Source organism: Leopardus geoffroyi, chromosome X (assembly GCF_018350155.1).
Source record: "Leopardus geoffroyi isolate Oge1 chromosome X, O.geoffroyi_Oge1_pat1.0, whole genome shotgun sequence".
Taxonomy (NCBI): Eukaryota; Metazoa; Chordata; class Mammalia; order Carnivora; family Felidae; genus Leopardus; species Leopardus geoffroyi.
This window is the reverse complement of record NC_059343.1, coordinates 115,666,432-115,690,012: the sequence shown is the minus strand read 5'-3', so window position 1 is coordinate 115,690,012 and position 23,581 is coordinate 115,666,432. Positions and strand designations below refer to the sequence as shown.

General features: G+C 42.8%; 1 protein-coding gene across 4 annotated transcripts in view; it reads left to right on the top strand.

Annotated features, from left to right (window-relative positions):
* The window catches only part of MCF2 (MCF.2 cell line derived transforming sequence), a 112,250-nt gene extending 97,049 nt beyond the window's left edge, over positions 1–15,201 (top strand). For 3 of the 4 annotated variants that reach the window (XM_045471352.1, XM_045471350.1, XM_045471353.1), the window contains 5 exons: positions 1,713–1,822; positions 4,197–4,309; positions 7,144–7,256; positions 8,140–8,240; positions 12,984–14,749. In XM_045471352.1, coding sequence (XP_045327308.1) covers positions 1,713–1,822; positions 4,197–4,309; positions 7,144–7,256; positions 8,140–8,240; positions 12,984–13,024 — 478 coding nt within the window. In that variant the 3' untranslated portion in view covers positions 13,025–14,749. Of the gene's footprint in view, positions 1–1,712; positions 1,823–4,196; positions 4,310–7,143; positions 7,257–8,139; positions 8,241–12,983; positions 14,750–15,189 lie in introns of those variants that run through there. The other variant, XR_006710782.1, reaches the window with a different exon arrangement.
* The last annotated feature ends 8,380 nt before the right edge of the window (positions 15,202–23,581 follow it).

Sequence of the window (23,581 nt, the reverse complement as noted above, 5' to 3'; positions counted from 1 at the left end):
AGTCTTCTGTTTTCTGTATGTCCATGAGACAATGTTATTATTAAAGTATCTCTGACATAAACTACCCTCTCTTTTAGGAGTAACTCATCAAATTCCACAAATACATCATCTTTTCAGCTCTATCCTTATACGTGGAGCCTAACGGTCCTTAATATTATCCTATTGTTTCTCTGGATGTTAAAAATAATATGAGAGTTTGGGCTAATTTTTTTAAATGTTTATTTTTGAAGGAGAGAGAGATTGAAAGCATGAGTGGGGGAGGAGCAGAGAGAGAGAGAGAGAGAGACACAGAATCTGAAGCAGGCTCCAGGCTCTGAGCTGTCAGCACAGAGCCCGACGTGGGGTTCGAACTCACGAACTGTGAGATCATGACCTGAGCCGAAGTCGGACGCTTAACCGACTGAGCCACCCAGGCGCCCCAGAGTTTGGGCTAATTTTTATTTTATTTTATTCCTTCTTTCCATCTATCTATCTACCTCTTTATTGACAGGATGTTCATCTATCTATCTACCTGTTTGTTTATTGAGAGAGAGAATGTGTGTGCGCACACGAGCACAGGAGGGGAAGACGAAGAGAAAGAGAGAGGGAGAATCTCAATCTGGTTCCACGCCCGGCACAGAGGCCGACGCAGGGCTTGATCCCACAATCATGAGATCGTGACCCGAGCCGAAATTAAGAGTGAGATGCTTAACTGACGGAGGCATGCAGACGCCCCTGGGCTAATTTTTAAACATGATTACAGATGCTTTGTCCTCAGTATATCCTGGAGGGAGTAGTGTGTTGGCAAACAATGGCTGCACTTGTGGCTTTCTGTTCAAAATATTTTTGGTCACCTTCAATCTGATTGGAGAAAGAGAGTTGTAAGAGTAACCAAATGACCGGCAGTCACTGCTGCACAGAGGAAGAGCCATGCTGAAATAGAAAGATTCCTGATGACATTATTTAAGCTCCTGGATCCATATGTGTCCAGTGTTAATCCTTAGACTTTCAGTTACAAGAGCCAATAAATTCCTCCTTTTATGGGACTTGTTTGTTTACATTTTCCCAACTGTATTGAATTATAGTCGACAATTAAAAACGATATATATTTAAAACTTGGCTTGATATACATACACGTTGTGAAATATTAATCCCAACCATCCTTTTGTGTGTGTCATGAGAGCATTAAAGTCCACCTCTTAGCAGGGGCGCCTGGGTGGCTCAGTCGGTTAAGCATCTTGCTCTCGATTTCGGCTCAGGTCGTGATCTCACGGTTCTTGAGTTCGAGCCCCGTGTTGTCAGGCTCTGTGCTGGCGGCATGGAGCCTGCTGGGGATTCTCAATCAATCAACCTTTCTCTCTCTCTCTCTCTCTCTCAAAATAAATAAATAAACTTTAAAAAAATTATTAAAAAAAAAAAGATCTACCTCTCAGCAAATTTCAATCATATAATACAGCACATGATAAGAATTTTAAACAATATACCTGTCGTGGGCCCTGAAGGGAGTACATTTTTCCTTCTGTGTTGAAGAGAGATCCTGCTGGCTTGGATCAGCTTTTCTGATATTACTATCATTCCATGGGCTGAAATTCAGCGGGCAATCAGCTGGGTTTGAATGATTCTTAGAGCATGTTCCTAACGCACGAGATCAGTGGGAAAACGTCCATCTTTAATTTCTTGTTACTCTTAAAGCATATAAAAGCTCACTTGTTTTTACACACTTACTGTCTCAGAAGGCAACACGGATCCTTTATGGGTGCCAAGGAGACTGAATCAGAACACAGAAGCGCTGTGGTGGACGTCCGGGAGACCGTCCCACTGGTTCAGGCCGAAGCGAACACAGGTATGCATAGTGGCCGTAGGAAGGTAAGACTCATGGCTGTGCACAGTGTTTCCTCCCGTTGTCAATTTGGAAAATCTTCCTGTCCGCTACCGTAGTAGAGAGAAAGCAAAATTAACCCATTTTCATAAGGTCCTTTTGTTTTCCGCGTGCAAGATAACACTGGCGGGCCCTGCAGCTTGGGTGTCAGAGCTGTGCCTGGACCAGTAGCATCAGCATCACGTAGGAACTTTTAAGGAAGACAGACTCTCTGGGTCTGCCCCAGACCTTCTTAGTCAGAAACTCTGGGAGTGAGACCCAGCCATGTGTGATTTAACACGTTCTCTATGTGGTTCTTCTTCTTTTTTTTTTTTTAATTTTTTCTAATGTGTATTTATTTTTGAGAGAGAGGGAGACAGAGAGAGAGAGCACGAGTAGGGGAGGGGCAGAGTGAGAGGGAGACGCAGAATCGGAAGCAGGCTCCAGGCTCTGAGCTGTCAGCACAGAGCCCAACGCGGGACTCGAACCCACAAACCGCGAGATCACCACCCGAGCCGAAGTCCGACGCTTAACCCACTGAGTACAGGGATGAGTGAAACATCTCCTGGCTTCAAGGAATGCACACTTCACTCACCATAGATTTAATGAATAGAGAAGAGTCATTTACAGCTAGAATCTTTATTTTTTTGCAAATTGTGTCATTTAAGCTGATTTCAAACAAGTTGGTTAATTCAACAACTATAACCCGGGCTGTGTGCCAGGAATTGTGCAAAGCTTTGGGCATACAGTCTGTTTAAGATGCACTCAGTTGTGGGGCACCCGGGTAGTTCATTCGGTTAAGCCTCTGATTCTTGATCTCAGCTCAGGTCTTGATCTCAGGGATGTGAGTTCAAGACCCACACTGGGCCCTGCACTGGGTGTGAAACCTACTTTAAAAAACAAACAAAAAAAAAGATACACTCAGTTGCCATCCCTATGAAGCCAGGAGGGTAGAACGATCATTTAAGAAGCCATTACTGTGTTATAATAGAGGAATATAATAGATTGCTGTAGAAGCACCTGGCAGGGTCACCTACACAACTCTGGGATAAACAGCGTAGACTTTTCTAGAAAAATGCTTAAGAGAAATGCTTAGCAAATGTCTGATACTTGATACCTAAATAAGAAGGTCCTCAGTCCGGACGAGTTCTCTCCTAGTCGAAGAGAAACAAGCAATGACAGCCTTGTTCAACTGAAAGTCACTTCCTTCAGGTCATCTATGCTGCGGCCCCTTGAACAGTCAGGATGAGGGCCTGGTACCGTTGCCTTCATTTGCCAGACGAGGAAACCAAGTTAGAGAAATTTGACGTGATTTTTCCAAGATAGCACGAATAGTTTAGTGTGGCCAAGATGAGATTCTGTTAGTTCTCTGCCTGTATGAGATTATTTAATCTGTATCAATTCAATATATTTTTATTTTATTTTTTAATGTTTTTATTTATTTTTTTGAGAGAGACAGTGAGAGCTGGGGAGGGGCAGAGACAGAGAGGGACAGAGGATCGGAAGCAGGCTCTATGCTGTCAGCACAGAGCCCGATGCGGGCTCGAACTCACAAACCACGAGATCATGACCTGAGCCTAAGTTGGATGCTTAACCAACTGAGCCACCCAGGCGCCCCTTTAATTTTTTTTTAATGTATATTTATTTTTAAGAGAGAGAGACAGAGTGCGCTCATGAGTGGGGGAGGGGTAGAGAGAGAGAGGGAGACGCAGAATCCGAAGCACGCTCCAGGCTCCGAGCTGTCAGCACAGAGCCTGACGCGGGGCTCGAACTCACGAACCGTGAGATCATGACCTGAGCCGAAGTCGGACACTTAACCAACTGCACCACCCAGGCGCCCCTGATATATTTTATGAATTAAGCAACTCTTACACGCAGGACTCTTACGGATATACAATGTATGACCCACGGTCTTTGCCTAATAAGGAAGTAAGACAGGTCAAAGATAATAATATTATTAGGTAGGATGTTGTAAGTGCTGTTTGAGTAGGACCAATAGCAATTCCATAGAAAACAACTTTGGCAGGGATTATATTCTCTTCTCTATAATATTCTCTATATTGAAAGGGTCAATATTCTCTGGAATGTTATTTAACTTATTAGTTTTAATAATTCTCCCACCAACTCCAACTTGCAACCATCCTAGGAAGTAACAGAAGTATATGACATTCCAGGCCCTTTCTGAAATATCAGAAATTCTAAACTAGTACAGTCTAATTGGAGGTGTTATTATATAAAGATACTGTTCTGGGCCATTGACGGTTATAGCCTTGATGACTGCAGTTAGTTTTACTTCACTCCCTGTGTTAGACCAGCACCATTAAGGAACTGCCCCCCCCCCCCCATGTTTTTCTTCTAGTTTGGACCCAGATGTCATCACCTGCAGAAATTTCTGAAGACCCTGGGGAGCGGTCAAGCAACTATTTCTGTTCTTCTTATGATGACAATGGAGAAGAAGAAAGGCCCCTAATGGTCAGTAATGACATATGCAAGTAAATAAAGAAAGAAAAACGGTTGGGGCAGTTTTACTGATGTAATAGTGAGGCACGTGGGGGCAGTCTTCCGTCCAGATCCTCGAGGCCATTAGGTATATTTCGTAGCCAAAAGATTTGAAACCAGTCTTGCCATGAACATTCATTAGTAAGCACTCCTCTCTGCTGGTAGAACTGGTTTGAGCTCCCTGTGGCGCTCTTGCTGAGGTTGATGGGACATCTGGTCTGTCATTCCACGTCTCTGTACATGGACCAGTTTTCTCTCTCGTTGAACTTCACCCCTGTCTTCAATCGCAGCGGCGGAGATAAAATCAGAGAGCACAGGAGAGAGTTCACGTCTACTTTAACGATCAGTTTCGATTCCAGATGGGACAACCTAGGGAATAAACTTTACAAGTATGAAACTCTTTGATAACATCTGGGGAGCACATTTTTGTGGGTGGCCAAAACATGTGTCAGTGATGCCACATCAGCCTGATGGAGCAAGGGAGCACCCCATAAAACTAAAAGTTTTAGAGTAAAAGTAATTTCTGGAAGAAATAATGTGTGCTGTGGTTAGGATCTGAGCCGATTATTAGGAGAGGGGCAGTTAGGACTGTTTAGGGTTCTGTCTACAGTTTTCCGAGGTCAGCAGCTTGGAGGGTGGGAACACTCCTGTGGAGCGGACCTCTCCTCGGTGCCCTTCAGAGCAGCAAATGCAGTTGGGCCGTTCTCATGTTGGGCTAAGGGAGTTAGTGGCGTGGATAGTCACAGAGCTGCGTGGCGCCGACCCTGGAATGCTTTCTTTCAAAAGGTAACAGAATTAGGGGCGCCTGGGTGGCCCAGTTGACTAGGCATCTGACTTCAGCCCAGCTCATGATCTCGTTCGTGGGTCCGGGCCCCGCATCGGGCTCTCCCCTGTCAGTGCAGAGCCCGCTTCAGATCCTCTGTCTCCCTCTCTGTCTCCCCTGTGCTTCCTCACTGTCTCTCTCCAAAATAAATCAAACCTTCAAAAAAAGTAACAGTAGTCTTTCTCTGAATGAAACAGTGACCGTAATACATATTTGGACGGGAGTTTCCTTAATTAAATACTATCTGAGGACGGGAGAGAGAGTTCAGACGTGAGCAAAAATTCAGAGGAAGCCAGTTCGGGTTTAGATGTTTTCTGCAGATGCTCTGTGAAGGGCTCGTCAGGAGCTATCAAGGTGCTGAGTAAGCGTTTTCCCAGCCACGGTGGCAGAAAACGAAGCGTGTAGGCAGCGTGACTTTCATCACAGGGGATGGGGATGGAGAAGACCCTGTAAGCTCTGTCTCCTCGCCGTTATTCCCTGAGTTGCGCTACTAAGGAGAACATACGAGAGAGCAAAAAGTAAAATGGGTTGCAATGAGCCGCTCTGTTAGGCTGATGAAAAGTACTGCTCAAAAGATGTTTGGCCCGAGTGATGTGGATATTGTTTTCAGGTTAATTCCTTGGCATGTGCAAAGAATCGATACCACGTGACTCTTTCATTTAAAAGATTTTTAGTTACGGTACTCTTTTTAAATGCCCGTCTTCAATGGGTGAGCTGCTGTGCTGGAAAATTCCTCATCTCAGGGCACCTTTGGACTTGGGGAGCTTGGCAGGCTCCGATGGTGGAGCACGCAACTCTTGATCTTGGGGTTGTGAGTTCAAGCTCCGCACTGGGTTAAAATTCAAGAGATTACTTGAAAATAAATTCTTTTTTTTCTTTGTAAGTTTATTTATTTATGTATTTATTTTGAGAGAGCAAGCACGAGCCGAGGGAGGAGCAGAGAGAGAGAGGAGAGACAGAACCCCAAGCAGGCTCTGCGCTGACGTGAGGCTCGATGCCACGAACCACGAGATCATGACCTGAGCTGAAATCGAGAGTCGGGCGCTTAACCAACTGAGCCACCCGGGCACCCCGAGATTACTTAAAAATAAAATCTTTAAAAAAAGAATACTTCTGGACTTGAAAATTATTTCGTCTCTCTCTACGTTGTAGCAAAGTGCAATCAGTGGGCCTTAGATAATTTATTTAGCTTCTTAATGAATCAAGCTCACATGATAGCTGTCAAAAGATTAAGGCCAAGTAAAGCACAACAGTATGGTTTAATGTGCTTTTATTGGACCCAGAATGTCTGTGTTCATTACTTTTACCTGTGCAAAATGATACAAATCCCAGAAATCCTTTTGAGGGTGTTAGTGAGTCTTTGCTTAGGGCTGCTGCCTTTTGTGTGTGTGTGTAGATAAATTTTCCATGGGAGCAGTTTACAAGTAACCGTATTGAAAAATTAGTTTCACACTGGGTTTTTTTCTGGGTTTATGCTTTTTTTTTTTTTTTTTTTAAGTTTATTTATTTTGAGAGAGAGGCGGGGGGAGGGGCAGAGAAAGAGGAACAGAGAGAATCCCAAGCAGGCTCTGGGCTCACAGCACAGAGCCCGATGCGGGGCCTGAGCTCACGAAACTGTCACATCACGACCTGAGCCGAAATCAAGAGTCAGACGCCTAACCGACGGAGCCACCCAGGTGCCCCGTGGGTTTGTGCTTATAATTCACAGAAGTTAAAGTCATCGTGCTCTGTTATTTTCTGTGTAGTTCGTGCTCTACTTCTCTCTTTTGCAAATAAAAACGAATTCTTCAGGCTCCATAAGCCCATGTTCTGCTTTATCTTCCCCCATCACAAACGGTTCCGTGTTTGCTCATCCCCGCTGGGCTGCTGTAACCACCACTATTCCCACTGAAGAGTGAATTCTTTATGTCATAGAGCATGCAGTTACCCAGGCCGTTTTAGAGTCAAATTTGTAATGTGATCTTTCAAAACAACCTTATTATAGTCTCCAGGCAATTACAAAGCCCTAGCAGATGGCAGGAAGAGAGGCCCAGAAGACCTCCTGATCAGAAATGGAGATGTCTTTCAGTTTCTCCATGAAGATGTCGAAGGTCAATGGTAAGTGTATTCTCAGTGCTTATGATGACCTTTGCCGGGGGCACGTGCATATCTAATCAAATGTTCTGCTTTACTTGTATCTTTGTTATATAGTCCCAAGAAGCAGAAATATCACATTTCTTATCAGTCTCTCATTTTCATTGCTTCAGCTATGCCTATATAGCTCACTGAAAGGAATGCTAACCTTTGGTGAGTGAAACATGCTTTGAAAGAATGAAATGCTATGAGTCTGCATGCTCTTTTGTGGTTTACCCTTGGCTCAGACATTTCAACTGAGAGATCTGGCTTTGTAATGGCTACAGATCCCACTACATTTGGTCGTTGAAGTCACTCATTAACTCATCTCATTTTTAATGAATGCCTACCAGTGTGTGCCAGGAACCATGCTTTGCTACTTTACGACACAGTCACCTCTTTGTCAATTCACATATTGACTTTTTAGTCCTACCATTCTACTCTAATGCATTTGACTTCACTTAGCACCGATTGCCAAGGTGGTTCTGCCGAATATACTGTGTAATTATAGAGAGTCCAAAGCAGGAAGGAAATCTTGTTTGGGAGAGGACTGAGTGAACGAAACTTCCATAAATCTTTTGGAACTTTGCTATGAAATGATTGTTGTCTTCACTGTGCCCATGACTTTAGCTGAAAGGCTACATGGAGTGTGTACTTTGACTCTAAAGGTGGACGAGTACAGGCCAGGGTGAAAAGTAATGACGGATCATTAAAGTAATCAGCATTTTTGCTAGTTACCTAAGTCCCTTGTAGGTCACTCACAGGACTCAAGCACAGTGTCATGAAGGTCATTGGATTACATGTGTTTTTTTGTTGTTGTCGTTACCGTATATTACCACTGTTGGCTACTAATTTATTTATCATTTAGGTTGGTGAAAAATCTAAACAGAAGAAAAGAAGGTCTGATTCCCGGGAATACTTCGCAGATTTTAATTGGTGACTATAGGTTTCGGAATGCCAAAGTTACAGGTATAATATGAACAGACTGTATACTGTTTGTTTAATGGCTAACAGTTTTAAAGCTCCACCAAGGATGCAGTCGACATAGGCAAGAACTTCTCTGCACTTAGAGCTGCAAGCATATTATGTTGGCTAGGATTTTATTTTTTTTTTCCTTTAATAGCTTTAAAATAATGAAGAAAGATTTTTAAAACATGTTACACTTTTCCCTACGAGGTTGACTGGTATGGAAGAGAGTCTCAGATACCAAGGTGTCTTGTAAGAGATCCTTCAGAACTAAATACTGATGATGTGCTTTTTAAAGTACCGGCCTTATACTGTCCAAGAACGCTTTACCAGTGTATTTCACTCAGTTCTGAGTATGTTGTTTCCTTATGTTAGCTTTCAGCCACATACACACACACACTCGTGTCTGTGTCCAAGACGTAATATATGAAGGTAGCATAAAGTACTGAGTGCTGACCTAATATTCCCTTCTATTAACCCTACACTTAATACATAAAATTTCTGTATTTGAAAATAAACCAGTATTCTTTTACATTTTCCCCCTAAGTAATACTGAGCTATCTATCAAAAGGTATCACCAAAAAAACCCCACGAAAACACAGACTTTTTGTGAACATTATTATCATATGCACATATTTCCTTTGAATTCCTAGTTTTGGACTTGTATTAGAATTCTGTATTGGCTCAATTAGAAGAGCATGCGACTCTTGAGCTCAAGGTCGTGAGTTCAAGCCCCACGTTGGGGACAGAGATTAGATGGTATAGAGATTAAATGGTATAGAGGTTGGGTATAGAGATTAAATAAGTAAAGGTCACTTCTTGTTTGCTTTTTTAGGTACCCTAAATCTGGGTCACCTTTTAGAGTTTTTCCTCACTGGTTGTTGAATTATTTAGATAATTATTGAATGATTTACATAATTAGTAATCAGAAGAGTCTGACATATCTGAACTAGTTGACATTTACTTAAAACCTGCACCCAACGACTGTAGAATACACCATTATTTTTAAGTGTACATGGAACATTCACCAAGATAGATCATATGCTGGGTCGTTAAAATAAGTCCCAATAAATTTCAGAAGACTGTAATCATATAAAGTCTTAAAAAGCATTAGAAATGGATGTCCGTGGATCTCTGGGTGGTAAGCAACGCACCTCCAAAGGACACGTGGGACAAAAAAGAAAGCACAAGAGAAATTAGAACTATTTCAAATTGGATGTTCAGATACTTGTATTACAAACTTAAAAGTCACCGCAATTCACCATATGAACGTAACAGAGGGGGAAATTGTGTCATCCTTTAAATAGCTGACAAGAGTCCATATTCATCCGTGATAAAAACGCTCACCAGACGAATAAAGGGAATTTCCTCAATCTGATCAGGTATGCTCGTGAAGAACCACAAGTAACATCATACTTAATGGTGAAATATTGGAAGCCTTCGCCCTGAGATTGGGAACAAGCCAAGGATATTCACTCTCACCATTTCTATTATAGCCATTTTCATAACTCAAGACAAAGAGAGAACAAAATGAAGGGAAGAGGCAGCGCCGTCATGCCGAGCAGATCACGTATTTGTACAAAACCATAAGGAACCTCTACACAAAAAGACCCTAGTAGAAGTAATAAAATTTTATAAGGCCATAGTGTACAAAATCATTATACAAAATAAACTGTAATTCTCGATCCTAGCCACAAAGAATTGAAAAAACTGTGATTTCAAAAAGCAATACCATTTACATTAGTAATATAAAATGTAAAATAAATAGGGATAAATCTAACAACAGATCTCTAAGCCTTCTCTACTGACAACCGCGAGTCACTGCTGAGATATATATATAAGAGAACTTAATAAGGGGGAGGGAGAGATACCATGTTTAAGGATTGGAAATCACAGGGTTGTTAAGAAATCTCAGTGTTGTTAAGAAATCCATTGTCCCCTGGGGCACCTGCATGGCTCAATCAGTTAAGTGTCCAACTCTTAGTTTTGGCTCAGGTCACGATCTCACGGTTCATGAGTTCAAGCCCTCATTGGGGCTCTGACAGTGCAGAGCCTACTTGGGATTCTCTCCCTCTCCCTCTCCCTCTCTCCCTCCCTCCCTCTCCCTCTCTCCCTCCCTCTCCCTCTCCCTCTCTCCCTTCCCCTCTCTCCCTCCCTCTCTCCCTCCCTCTCTCCCTCTCTCTGTCCCTCTCCCTCTCTCTCTCTCCCTCTCCCTCTCTCTCTCTGTCCCTATTCTACTTTTGCTTTCTCACTCCGTCAAAATAAACTTTAAAAAAATCCATCGTCACCCAATTGACCTATAGAGTTCATGCACTCAAAATCGGAGTATTAAAAAAATGCAGGTTTATTCTAAAATGCATATGGATGGGTGCCTGGGTGGCTCAGTCAGTTAAGCGTCTGATTCTTGATTTTGTCTCAGGTCGTGATGTCATGGCCGAAGATCAAGCCCTGCATCAGGCTCCACACTGAGCGTGGAGACTGGTTAAGATTCATTTTCTCTCCCTCTCCCTCCCCCCCCCCCGCCTCTCTCCCCCACTCATGTTCTCTCTCTCTCAAATAAAAAAAATAAAATGCATATGGAAAGGCAAAAAATCCAGAACAAAAGAATCTCAAAAATCTGGAGGACTTACATATCTGATTTCAGGACTTACTATAGGGTTATAGTAACAAATGCGATGTGGTATTGATGTAAGTGTAGAAAAATATAGAGATTTCTAAAATGGATCCACACGCACATAATCCAAAAATGTTCAATCAAGGTACCGAGCCAGCCGGATGGGGAAAGGCAGGTTGTTTTAACAAGTGGTGCTTGAGCAATTGGGTATCCGTATCAGAGAAGAAATGAACCTTCATCCCTACATCTCATACCGTATACAAAAAGCGGTTTGAGTTGGATCATAGACCTGAACATAAAACCCAGAGTAAAAGCTTCTGAAATCTGAAAGCACAGGACAATATCTTCATAACTTCAAGTAGTTAACAGTTTCTTTCTTTCTTGCATTATACGAGGCAGAAGAAGCACTAACTATAAAACAAGAGTATCAAGTAGAAACCTTGCACATGCTGAATTGAAAGTTGCACATACAACTTTAAAAATTTGTATCTGTTAGAATAAGATAAAATCTAAGATACTAAAAGCCAACACTTTCAGAAGCCAGATAGTTGTACCGAATCACATTTCCCCCCAGATTTCACTGATTCCATCTGCTACATTGAAAAGTTTGAAAATCAACAAGGCCAGCTTTCTGCTAACTGCTTTATGCTTATTTAAATGATTGACGACAGGGGCGCCTGGGTCGCTCAGTCGGTTAAGCGTCCGACTCTTGATTTCGGCTCAGGTCATGATCTCCCAGTTCATGAGATCGAGCCTGCTTAGGATTCTCTCTCCCTCTCCCCACCTCTCAAAAAAATAAAATAAATGATTCATGAGAGAAGAAATACAGGATTCCCTGAAAGTACATGCTGGAGAAGCTGTTGAAAGTAACGTATATAAATCATTTTTTATGAAGCAGTTCAAAGACCAATAAAGCCATGTGTGTATTGGAAAATAATGGCGTTTCTTGTGCTCCGGTCTCCAAGATTCAAAACTGAAAACACCAAGTATGTTCATCTAGCTTCCATATATATAATACAGGAAGACTTGGTAGGTTTTCCATCATTTGTATCATCATTTTAAATGTAGAGCCAGATTGCCCTCATACTTAATTCGGGACAAAGTTAATTACATTACATTTCAGCTAACTGAACTGTGGGACGTGTAAAATTACATATTCGATTAGCTTTAATTTGAAGTGATTCCATTACTGTAACCAATCACCGTCGATTCAGTGTGTGTCACTACCCTTTGGAAAGCACGTGGCCGAACAGCTTACATTGGCTTTGGGCCAGTGCTTGTTTCCCAGACGGCAAAGGGCTTACTCTGTGTTTGTTAACGTGTACGCTTTAGTTGGCAAAAACCGCATTATCTTTTCGAGTTCTTTTAATTTTCTACCATAAGCATAGTTTTCCAATAGCCTTTTCTTTGTTTCATGCCATCGGGAGGGTAGAAATGTAACGTATTGATAGATCACCAGCACTTAGAGCATTTAGTGCTCTCAACGCAGTGTGCTACTGGATCAAGGCTCTAGGTCCCCTTGGTCCCTATTCTCTAGAAAGTTCTGACTTCAGACCTTTTGAGAGTAGGCATGCCTTTCCCATCACGTGCATTTATGACTTAAGTCCTTTGACACATTAATACTCATTGGTAGATTTTTGTTGAATGCTATATTATCAAGTGGTCTGGATTGAGATCTACCCTCGTTACACCGCATGGAGCAAAATAGTGTATTGTGGCCTACAAAAACTGAATGTGTGCCAGTTAGTGGGTTAGGAAATTACAGTTGACCACACAGGCAACTGTCGGCAGCACTTAGGTTTAAAGATAGATACGAGGCTATCTTATTTGGAATCTGGCAAATACAGGGTAAACATCTCTTTGATACTTACGTGCTTAACATGTTTCCTGTTATCTATATGCACACAAGCATAGCTCATATAATATTTATGAAATCCAGTTGTAGGAGATGTGAATTCTGTTTATTTTGCTGCCAGTAAAGTTATGCCATTCATAAACTAGATGGCTTCAAGAAATCATCTTGTACCAGAATAACACCTTTCATAGTGAAATGAACAAGCAAGAGACATCACCTTTGGATTTAGGATGCACCTTTTGAATCCTCACGTTGCTCATTCTTCATTATTTTGTAGCTGCTGCTCTGAGTAACACAAGGAAACTAAGTTCCCCTTGAATGAAAGGAGAATGAATAGACTTTTCGAAATAAGGTTTCCTTTGGAGGTGTGAACTAGATTATATTTCTTAAAAGCGTTACAGATACATAGCACAAGAGTCAGGATGATCTGTGCTGCCCATGACATTCACAGAATTTCCTCAGGACTGAGAAGGACTTCGTCATTCGCAGTTTGTCTCATTCTTGCAAGAACCATCCTCACACCTTCCGCCCCCCCCCCCCCCCCTCAGGTGACAAGTGCAGGTTACTTCGCTTCCAAGTAGGGTTTTCCACGACACGCATTCGGACTCCATCTAAAACCCAGAGATCAGTCACTCGGAACATTTCCAGGCAAAACGCTTTCCCTGTAATGTTCGGGGTAACTTTTCAGTAACAAAACAAAACGGAATTCCAAAGAGAGAAGAGAGATAACCAGAGAGTTTAAGCGCCTTTGTGGGCTGATGGTTTTATTTCATTATTTACTTCTGTTACCTGTGGGACTCTAACGTACCAAAGGGATGTGTTCTGAAGGACCTCTTTTGCACTTTGACTGGTATTAGGGTTGACAGAGCTGTCTTACGGCTCTGGAAAGATCCAAAGCCAAAAATCCTGTAGTTAGGATGTGTTGAAGTTTACATTTTACACGTTGAAACTTGGATACACGTGTCACAGCTTTAAGTGAAAGACTCCTATTTGCACAAGAGGTGTTCCTGTTACAAAGCTCTACGTTTCCAGTGTCTTCACTTGCTTTTGCGTTTTGTAGAAAAAGCAGTTCTGGTAAAGGTGTTCTTAAGTTATATTGTGTCTCTTCCTAGGGTTTGTTTTGTTTTGTTTTGTTTTGTTTTGGTGATCTGTGTAGAGATGTCTTTCTTCTAAATATGTAAAAAGTGTGACCACTTGCTTTAAAGCCCAGGGCCAGCTTTTGCATGCGGTGTTGAATTTATGCTTGGAGTATTTTCTTTTACGGACCACTGAAGACAATGGTTTGAAATTGCTGCCTTTTGAATCACGGGTTGTGAGTTTTCCTGTCAAGTTGGCACATTAGGCGCATGGTTTTTGATTATTGGTTTTACGATAAACACCACAATAACTATATTAGACATAAATGTATCTTTTAAGTAGGTTTATGTGTCATGTTAAGATCATAGTTAATGCCAGTGGTATCATTTGATGTAATAGTTTGTATGACAAACCGATTGTATTTTATTCAAAGGTACCTGCAAATTATAAGTCTTCGAATGTCCAATTTGCCGAATTTATGATGATTGATTTATAACTCGCTCATGAAAATGTCCATAAATGTGATGTTTCGCTTAATGCTTCTACGACAATAACAACAACAAAATGAGACTAAAGTACGTTTCTCTTGAGTGCTGACCCTGTGGTTAGAAGACACAGCTAGGAGATAAAATTTTTGATTGATGATGCCCCTCTGCACAAAACGTCTTCATTTTTATGGTATTAAACTAGCGATTTTAATCCTTTAAGACGATACTGAGTTCTGTAGTTTCAAACATACAGTTATAGTCTTTTAATGTCTTAATCACTGTACAACGAATGCTACATTTGTATATGTATTTGTACATGGAAATGCACTGTATTAATTTTATTGGGCTATAAATGTGTGTTACTATAAAACATAGCAGCAATTTCCCTTTAAGTCTTCAAAATTTAATTACATTGTAAATGTACTTACAATGTAAATGTACTTGTGTTAATTCCACATTAAAAATATTCAACCTTAAATTTAGTCGTGTATTTTTTTCAGTTTAGTATAGTATCAATTATATGTTGAACCCTCCTTTCCTCTCCTATATTAGCGACACCTGAAAGATACCAGAGGTATTTTGAGTTAAATGTCGACCTTCAGGTTTGTCATAATGCGGTAATAAATAAAACAGTGAGAATTAGCCTCATGGTAGCCAGATACAATAGAACAGAGAAGAGAAACCAGAAACAAAGTCTTACACATATGGAATTTGCTGTATTATTGGATGTAGCATGGCATGTGGGAAAATTGGGGACTGTTTAATAAACGATGCTAAGAAAATTGGGAAAAATAGATGTTTACCTTGAGCCTTGCTTCATAATTCCCTGAGAGACAGAGATGGAGAGATCTGACTAGAACTAGGATAAAATGTTGTGCTCAAAAAGTTTCTTCATCCAGGGGCGCCTGGCTGGCTCAGTCGGAAGAGCATGTGACTCTTGATCTCGGAATCATGAGTTCAAGCCCCATGTTGGGTGTAGAGATTACTTAAATAAAGAAAAACTGACTTTTTTTTTCCTAGGGCTCCTGGGTGGCTCAGTCGGTTAAGTGTCTGACTCTTGATTTTGGCTTGGGTCGTGGTCTCACGGTTCATGAGTTCGAGCCCCACATCGGGCTCTGTGCTGATGGTGTGGAGCCTGCGTGGGATTCTCTCTGTCTCCCCCCTCTCTCTGCCCCTCTCCCACTTGCAATGTGTCACTCTCTCAAACTAAATAAACTTAAAAACAGTTTCTTCCCCCAGGATAGCTGTAAATGAGGTTTCAGGGGTTAGATGGATAGCCACATTGGTGAGTGGATATTTCTACACTCTGAAAAAAATCTGCTTCCATATCATGGAGCCCAAGGAAACCCGGAAGACAGCTAGATCTCTGAGATGGTTTTCTGAACCATTGTTTTTGCAAAGGGCACCTAGTTGGGTTCACCAGACTTCACCTCTTCCAAAACCCACTAGGGAACCAGAACTTTGGGCTTAATATAGAGAAGGAACAAAAATCTATCAAGTTGGTTCAACTGAATCTTCTGTTTTTTAAAAACTGAGAAATGTTTCAGATGCCTCAGTGAGCATCTCATCGCACAACGAAACATTTCTTTTGCCTTTAAATTTACTTTGAGTTTTTTTTGAGCAAGTGCTTTCAGTGAACTAGTTAGAAAGAAGCTAATCTCCAAAGAGCTCCTTGAAAATTAAAATGGGTATTCCAGTTTTTATTCCTATGTTGGCTGAAGAGTAAACGTTATTGGTGACATTTCCAAAATTGCGTATGAATCTCATAGAGTTGTTATGAAAGCCATCCTGACATCTGGGCTCTAGTATTCTCTTAAGAAGCGAGGACATTTCTGAGTATGTTTTTGTAAATGTAAGGGAGTATAATGCTTCATTGGAAGAGAAATTAGTGATTCTGTTTGGGGTTTGGTCAGAAATCAATCCAGTTTCACTCAATAGACTTTCTCTGAGAAAAATGCTTATTATTAATAGGTATTAGAACATAGGAACCTGCTTCCCCTAGGGGCAGTAAACTCGAGAGTGCTTAACGAATCAAGTCTCAAGCAAGTAATTGTCAAAGCAAGTTATTTTTATCACATTTTGGTACACTTCCCTACATTGATTTGAAATGGTCAGTTTGCAATTGGTTTCATGGGGCCTGCCCAAGGCCAGCAAAGCGCTTAGGAACAAACCAGTGTTGGGGCGCCTGGGTGGCTCAGTCCGTTAGGTGTTGAACTTCAGCTCAGGTCATGATCTCACAGTTGGTGGGTTCGAGCCCGTGTTGTGCTCTGTGTTGACAGCTCGGAGCCTGGAGCCTGCTTTGGATTCTGTGTCTCCCTCTCTCTCTGCCCCTCCCCAACTCACACTCTGTCTGTCTGTCTCTCTCTCAAAAATAAACAGTAAACATTAAAAAAAAAAAAAAAAAAGGAACCAGTGTTAAAGAGAAAACTTAAACCCTTTGTATTGTTGAAAAGAAAATCAGTAGAAGTGACAATAGGCTTTCCTTTTTAGTTCAAAATGTATTATATATATTAAAGCTCATGCATGATATATTTAGGTCTTCAAGTGAGCGCCTATCCGATGTTTGTTGATCACCTCATTTTCACACGTACAAATTAGCGCACTAAATTCTGGGGAGATGGTTTCAGCATATGACCTCCAGATAGGACTATTAACGTGTATTGAGAACAGCCAGTGAAGTTGGACTTCATGAAGATGTATTCCTTCAGCTAAATGAAACTTTGCATAAACCCAACCAAAATCAAATATAAACCATTTCGAAGATACATTTCATCTGCATATTTGTGAGAGAGACTCACTAACTTGATTACTATCAAAATAAGCAAAGAAATGCAACCAGGCTGGAGAACAATTAAAATATCATAATGGAGCAGAAGAGAAAGTCAAAGATTTGAAGCATGAAAAGAGCTTGATGTGCCTAGGATTACTTCAATTAACTTTTTTTTTTTAAATATTTATTTTTTGGGAGAGCACAAGCGGGGGTGGGACAGAGGATCTGAAGTGGGCTCTGTGCTGACAGCAGTGAGCCCGATGTGGGGCTCGAACTCACGAACCGTGAGATCATGACCTGAGCGGAAGTCGGGGGCGCTCGACCTCAACCCACTGAGCCACCCAGGTGCCCCCTACTTCAGTTAACTTTTACTCGCAGTTTGATAGTGAATGTGCTCTTTTCCATGACAATCTATGAGAAATCAAAGGAGAACAAATAAAACGTTAGTGACTAACGGAACCGTAACTTTTCCACCATGGCGGACATTTTGGAATCTATCTTCAGAAGCTAAAATGATCTCTTTACTGCAGCTGGGGAAGATATAGGGCTATACCTCCCTGCACATTTACAACTAGTTTTAAAATACCTGAATTCAGTGCAAAACAGCCATCTTACATACCGGAATTAGTACCTTAGAAATCTACCTGGATTCTGAAAACACCAAGTGCTGGGGCGGGGGAGGGGGTGGGATGTGAGGCAAGAATTCTTACACAGTGCTACCGGGAGCATAAACTGGTGCAACACTTCGGTAACAATTTTCCAATAGTAAGCAAAGTTGAAATGAGTACTGTATAACTTAGCAGTTCCGTTCCTAAATATCTGCCCCAGAGAAACACACGCGTGCTCGAGATGCGCCCCAGAATGTTCATAGTAGCACAGTACAAAATTTGGAGACAACAGGAATGACCATGAACAGAATGGAATATTGTGGAATATTCCACAACAAAATACTGTGTAGAGGTTAAAAGGAAAGATCTAGAGGGGGCGCCTGGGTGGCTCAGTCGGTTGAGCGTCTGACCCTTGATTTCAGCTCAGGTCATATCAGGGGCGTTGGGATTGAGCCCTTTGTTGGGGTCTGCACTGTGTGTAGCCTGCCTGGGATTCTCTTTCTCTCTCTCTGTCTCTCTCTGTCTCTCTCTCTCTCTGTCTCTCTCTCTCCCCCTCCCTCTGCCTGTCTCCACCCCCCCCCACTTGCATGCTCTCTCTCTCTCTAAAATAAAATTAAAAAAAATAAAAAATATATAAGAGCTCAGGGCACCTGTGTGGCTCAGTTGGTTGAGCATCCAACCAGGGCATGATCCCTGATTTCTGCTCAGGGCATGATCTCCCAGTCGTGGGATCGAGTGTGGAGCCTACTTGAGATTCTCCCTCTCCCCCTCTTTCTTTCTCTCCGCACAACCCCCCCCCTTAAAAAAATTAAAAAATAAAAGATCTAGAGCTATGCTGTCATCAATGAATCTCACAGGAAACTGCAGGATAAATATGATACCGTTTGTATAAAGTTTTAAAATATGTGTACTTTTAATGGGTAATTTAAAGTAAAAGTATATGCTGGATGATGATGAACATCAAATTAAGGTTGGTAGCTGAGGGTCGGGGACAGAGAAGGAATGGATGGGTATTCATACGTGGGAGCTCATGATGTTATTCTCTATACATTTTTATGCATCCAAAACATTTTATGCTGTAGAAAACTATGCTCACTTTAATTCAGTACTGGAAAAGTGCAATATAATGTCTTATCCCCTCATGACTGAAATGTAGTGAAGCCCTGCCTCAAACTTCTGTTCCATACATCCCTGTGCAGATTTTTAAAAATTTTTCATTAATGTTTATTTTTGAGAGAGAGAGAGAGAGAGACAGAGCATGAGCAGGGGGAGGGGCAGAGAGGCAGACACAGAATCCCAACGAGGCTTCAGGCTCTGAGCTGTCAGCACAGAGCCCAAGGTGGGGCGTGAACCCATGAAGCTCAAGATCATGACCTGAGCTGAAGTCAGACGCTTAACTGACTGAGCCACCCAGGCGCCCCAGGGATTATTATTATTATTATTATTTTAAATCTTACATGCTGGCTGAGAACTCTCTCTGTCAAGAACTGTCAAGAACTCTTTTCCACTCTATTCCATTTGTAAATATCGTACAAATTACCGTGAACGAGCGTACCAGCAGAAAGCGAGCACAGAATAAACCTTTGTCAACTTACCACTGTGTGAATGTGTTATATAGGAGAAATATTTGCATTTAGGGAACGTTATGTTTTCTTTGACTACATAAAGTACCTGTTGCTCTCTGAGAACAATTTTAAAGGTCTGATTTTTTAGGCTTTCTAGCTCGTGAATATTATGCTTTCTTAAGTAACTTCTGTATTTTAATTCACAGTATTATTTAGTGCTCCCTTACAGCAATAATTGAGTAGCAGGACTGTAAAAATGAAGACTTTTTAGTCAAATAATTAGATTGCACCCACCGGTAGGTTAGTAAATGTTAAACAACTGGGTCTCTTTAAGAAACAAACAGGGCATGATCTCACGGTTCGTGGGGTTTGAGCCCCTCGACAGCATAAATCACGCGACCACTTTATCGTTATGAGGTCAGTGCTTAAGCCACTTCCCAGTTACTGATCTGGAGAAGTCACAGAGGACTGCATTTTTAAAAGTTTAAGAATGACAGCATCCAGGAGATTTGCTATTTCAGCAAATTTTTATAGATTAAGATCCCATATTTAACATTGCAATGAAGCAACCTTTTGAAAAGAAGTCTTTGGAATCAGGAATATCCCTGTCCTTATTTCTACCCTTCTCTCAACCAACTGGGAAAACTCCTACCGAAGTGAAGCGATCTGGCAGGGCGTTCGAAATCCTACTGTTGTTCTGTAAGGGTGTGGAGAAAACGCTGTGGCCCTGTTCCAGAAGCCATTGCTTCTTTATATCTATATATCTATATCTATATATCTATATCTATATCTATATCTCTATATCTCTATATTATCTATCTATATGTATCATCTATATGTATCTATATATATCATCTATATCTGTATATATCTCTATATTTCTATATCTATATATTTCATCTATATCTATATATCTATCTCTGTATCTCTATCTCTGTCTCTCTGTGTCTATATATCTACATATCATCTATCTATATCTATACCTATATCTATTTCTATAGGTAGATAAAAGAATCTGTGTCCTACTCTTCTTTCTGGTAACTTTTCCCATGCTCGAGGCTGAAATAACTGCAAATCTCAACGCAAGCCCTAAGTTCAAGGCTAGGGTGGGAAAAGGTCTGCCTCGAAACTACCGTCGGAGAAAATGAGTAGAGTGGCCGGCGTGCCCGGACTGGTTGAAAGGGGCAGAAATTCCAGTCTTTTACCCCCTGGGACTCCTTCGGCAGCCTCCGCGGTTTGCAGAACACGTTGATTTGGAGGGGCTTTTAACCATGAGATTTCTAGCCGGCCTTAGCTTCGGATTCAAGAGGAGCCCCGGTTCCCGAGGGCGTGGCTCAGACGGGCCTGGGGGCGGCTGAAGCCGGCCTCCTGGTCCCCCACAGCTGCTCTGCGTGGGGAGAAGTTCGGCTTCTGCGGGCCTCTCAGCTTCTGGAGTGGTCCGCCGTGGCCCGCTGTGTCTTAGCCGGCACAGCCGCAGTCAATTGATTCGAAACGTTGCCGAATGCCTGCGTGCCGGAGGACACCGACGAACCTGTTCTAGAAGTTGGGTGTCACATCTGGAAGGCCCAGTGTGCACGGCCGGGCTAGAGGCTAGAGCCCAGCCCCGCGGGTCTGTCCCACACGGGTTGTGTCACCCAGTGCCTGCTACGAGGCCGCGGCCGCAGCCGCAGTGTGCCGCTCTACCTTCCGGACGACCTGCTGGCCTTGATTTGGTCACCTGCAGATGTCCCTGGCTGCCCTAAAAACAGCCGGCTGTCCGATCGAAAGCTCTATACAGTGGGGGACCTGAGTTTGAGTCCTGACTCCTCCAGCGTGTTCCTCTGGGCCCGGCCTTATCTTGGCCTCCATCTCCTCATCTGTTCAACGGGCAGAGTGGTTTTGATGGTGTCCGAAGCATTCAGAAGTTTGGGAAATCATAACGAAGCAACTCTGTGGCCTGGTCTGTCACAGTTTCGGAGAGTAGGGGAGAAAACCCATTCTTTCTCCTTTGGCAGAAAAATCGGACAGGGCTCCTTTCCCGCCATCAGAAACAACGGGGCTTCGTGGGGCCCCCCGGGTGGCTCAGTTGGTTGGGCGTCCGACGCCCGCCCGGGTCTCGATCTCACAGTCCGTGAGTTCGAGCCCCGCGTCGGGCCCTGGGCCGACGGCTCGGAGCCCGGAGCCTGCTTCGGATCCTGGGTCTCCCTCTCTCTCTGCCCCTGCCCCCACTCGCACTCTGTCTCTCTCACTCTCAAAAATAAATGTGTTAAAAAAGAAAAGAAAAAAAGAAAAGAAAGAACCTACGGAGCTTCGGAAGAACCAAAACCTGTCATACTTAAGCAGCGAGTTAAGATGACCGCCCTGCGTGAACACACATTTCTTCCCTCAGACCGTTCATCATTCAAACATGAAGTAACGCGTTTGCACGCGTGAATCGGGATCCTCCTCAAACCTAAGGCGGCCAATTGGAGTGTCTCCTGTCTCTCCCTCCTTTAGCCAAGAGCAGAACTGGCTTCCTCTGTTCGTGAAGCGTCAGCCTCACTCATTATTTTTATGCTGGCCTCCTTTCATGATACGTCATTTTAGTGCCGTCCCAAGATACATAAACGTGGATTCATATTTGACGAACACGTCAGCGTTTGGCACACAGTGTTCAGTCCTTGAATATTTGTTGAATAAAGGAACGAGACATCCCGAAATCACCGACTAGCAAGGTCCACGAAAACTCAGATGTGCTGTATTGCACTTGGGCCCATTACGCCGAGGGCCCTGCCGAACGTAGTGTTTGGGACACGTCTCTGTGAATGACGCGACAAGGAACACTTTTTGAGATGTTTGAAAATGCATTTATTGATATTTAGGTTTGAAAGCCTAAAGTAAAAAGGTATGAACTAGAGGCACTTGAAAGACCTCAGCGAGAGGGAGGCCTGGCTGGGGGTGAGGTAAGGGCAGCAGCACGGTGGGGTCAAAGTGGTCCCAGACGTGATTTTGTCAGTAGTTCCCCACGTCATGAAATACAGGATGCCTGATTCACGTCAACCCCAAGTTCACAAAAAGCTGAGCTGTGAACCGGAACACCCGTTTATTAAATCATAAAGGGAGCTATTCTAACACACTGAGGTCTATACGCAGGTGGGTCAGCAACCCCGTAGAAAAGGGGAGTGAGTTGGTGGGTCAGCCACCCCCGAAGAAGGTGAGTGAGTTGGCTCCCTGGAACGACTCATGCCTGTGAGCCCCCCGGGCACCCTTCTTCACTGTGGGGATGGGCTAGCTTAGGACCCATGATGCTTATGTTCTCTGGTCTAGGGCAACTTCTTCCTTAGCCTTGGACGATATTGGAGACACGTTGGTGAATTCTTCCTTGAAGACTGTACTAGGTCTAGATTGCACGCTGACCGTTCTCTTTCTGTTAACATTTTTTCAGGCGTGAGACAAGACACCTGAGTGGATGTCACCATTCTCAGTTACCTCCATCACAACTCAACTGCAAGCTCTTAGAGAACTGTTCTGGTGGGCCATTCCTTCCATGATGCATGTATTTTAATAACACGACTCTCTCAGAGGATCCTTCCCCTCAAGCTCCTCAGGCCCCTTACGTCATCCCTTTGCTCTGAAAAGCAAGTCAAAGACCAGGTCTGGGTTTGATAGACATGTGTAACCGTGGACAGCGGTCACACAGAATGATGTGGCCCTTCCCTCCTTTAATGCCCATGTAGGGAAAAGGAGAAAGGGAGGGGGCTGATTTTGGGATTAGGAAATGGAAGAGATAAAGGAAGCGGGAATAAGGGTACAGAAAAGGAACGGTGTTTCTGGTGAGTTTCACCCTGTCACCTGCTCCTGTGTTCTTCCTTCATGAGTGTGGTGCTGGCCTTATCGTGAACTAGACCAAATATCCTGGATACAGATCTAATAAATTGTGATGTTTTGGTGGGAGAGGTAAGAATGCTCTGGAACATGGAATGCTGCCAAGGTAGAGAATCAGAGAGTTGCCCCAATGGAGGATGAAGAACTTAACTTTACAATGTTGTCAAGGGTTGGACCTGTAGAGATGGTCACAATTTCCTATCAAAGTATATTTCTGTAGTGATTACATTTTCTTTTAAAGAAAATTTTTTTTAATGTTTATTTTTGAGAGAGGGAGAGAGAAACACTTTTTTAATGTTTATTTTTGAGAGAGAGAAAGAGAGAGTATGAGCAGCAGAGGGGCAGAGGAAGAGGGAGACACAGAACTCAAAGCAGGCTCCAGGCTCCGAGCTGTCAGCATGCAGCCCAACACGGGTCTTGAACTTGTGAACCATGAGATCATGACCTGAGCCGGAGTCAGAGGCTTAACCGACTGAGCCGCCCAGGTCCCCCTAGTGATTACATTTTCTAATTGACTTACTCCA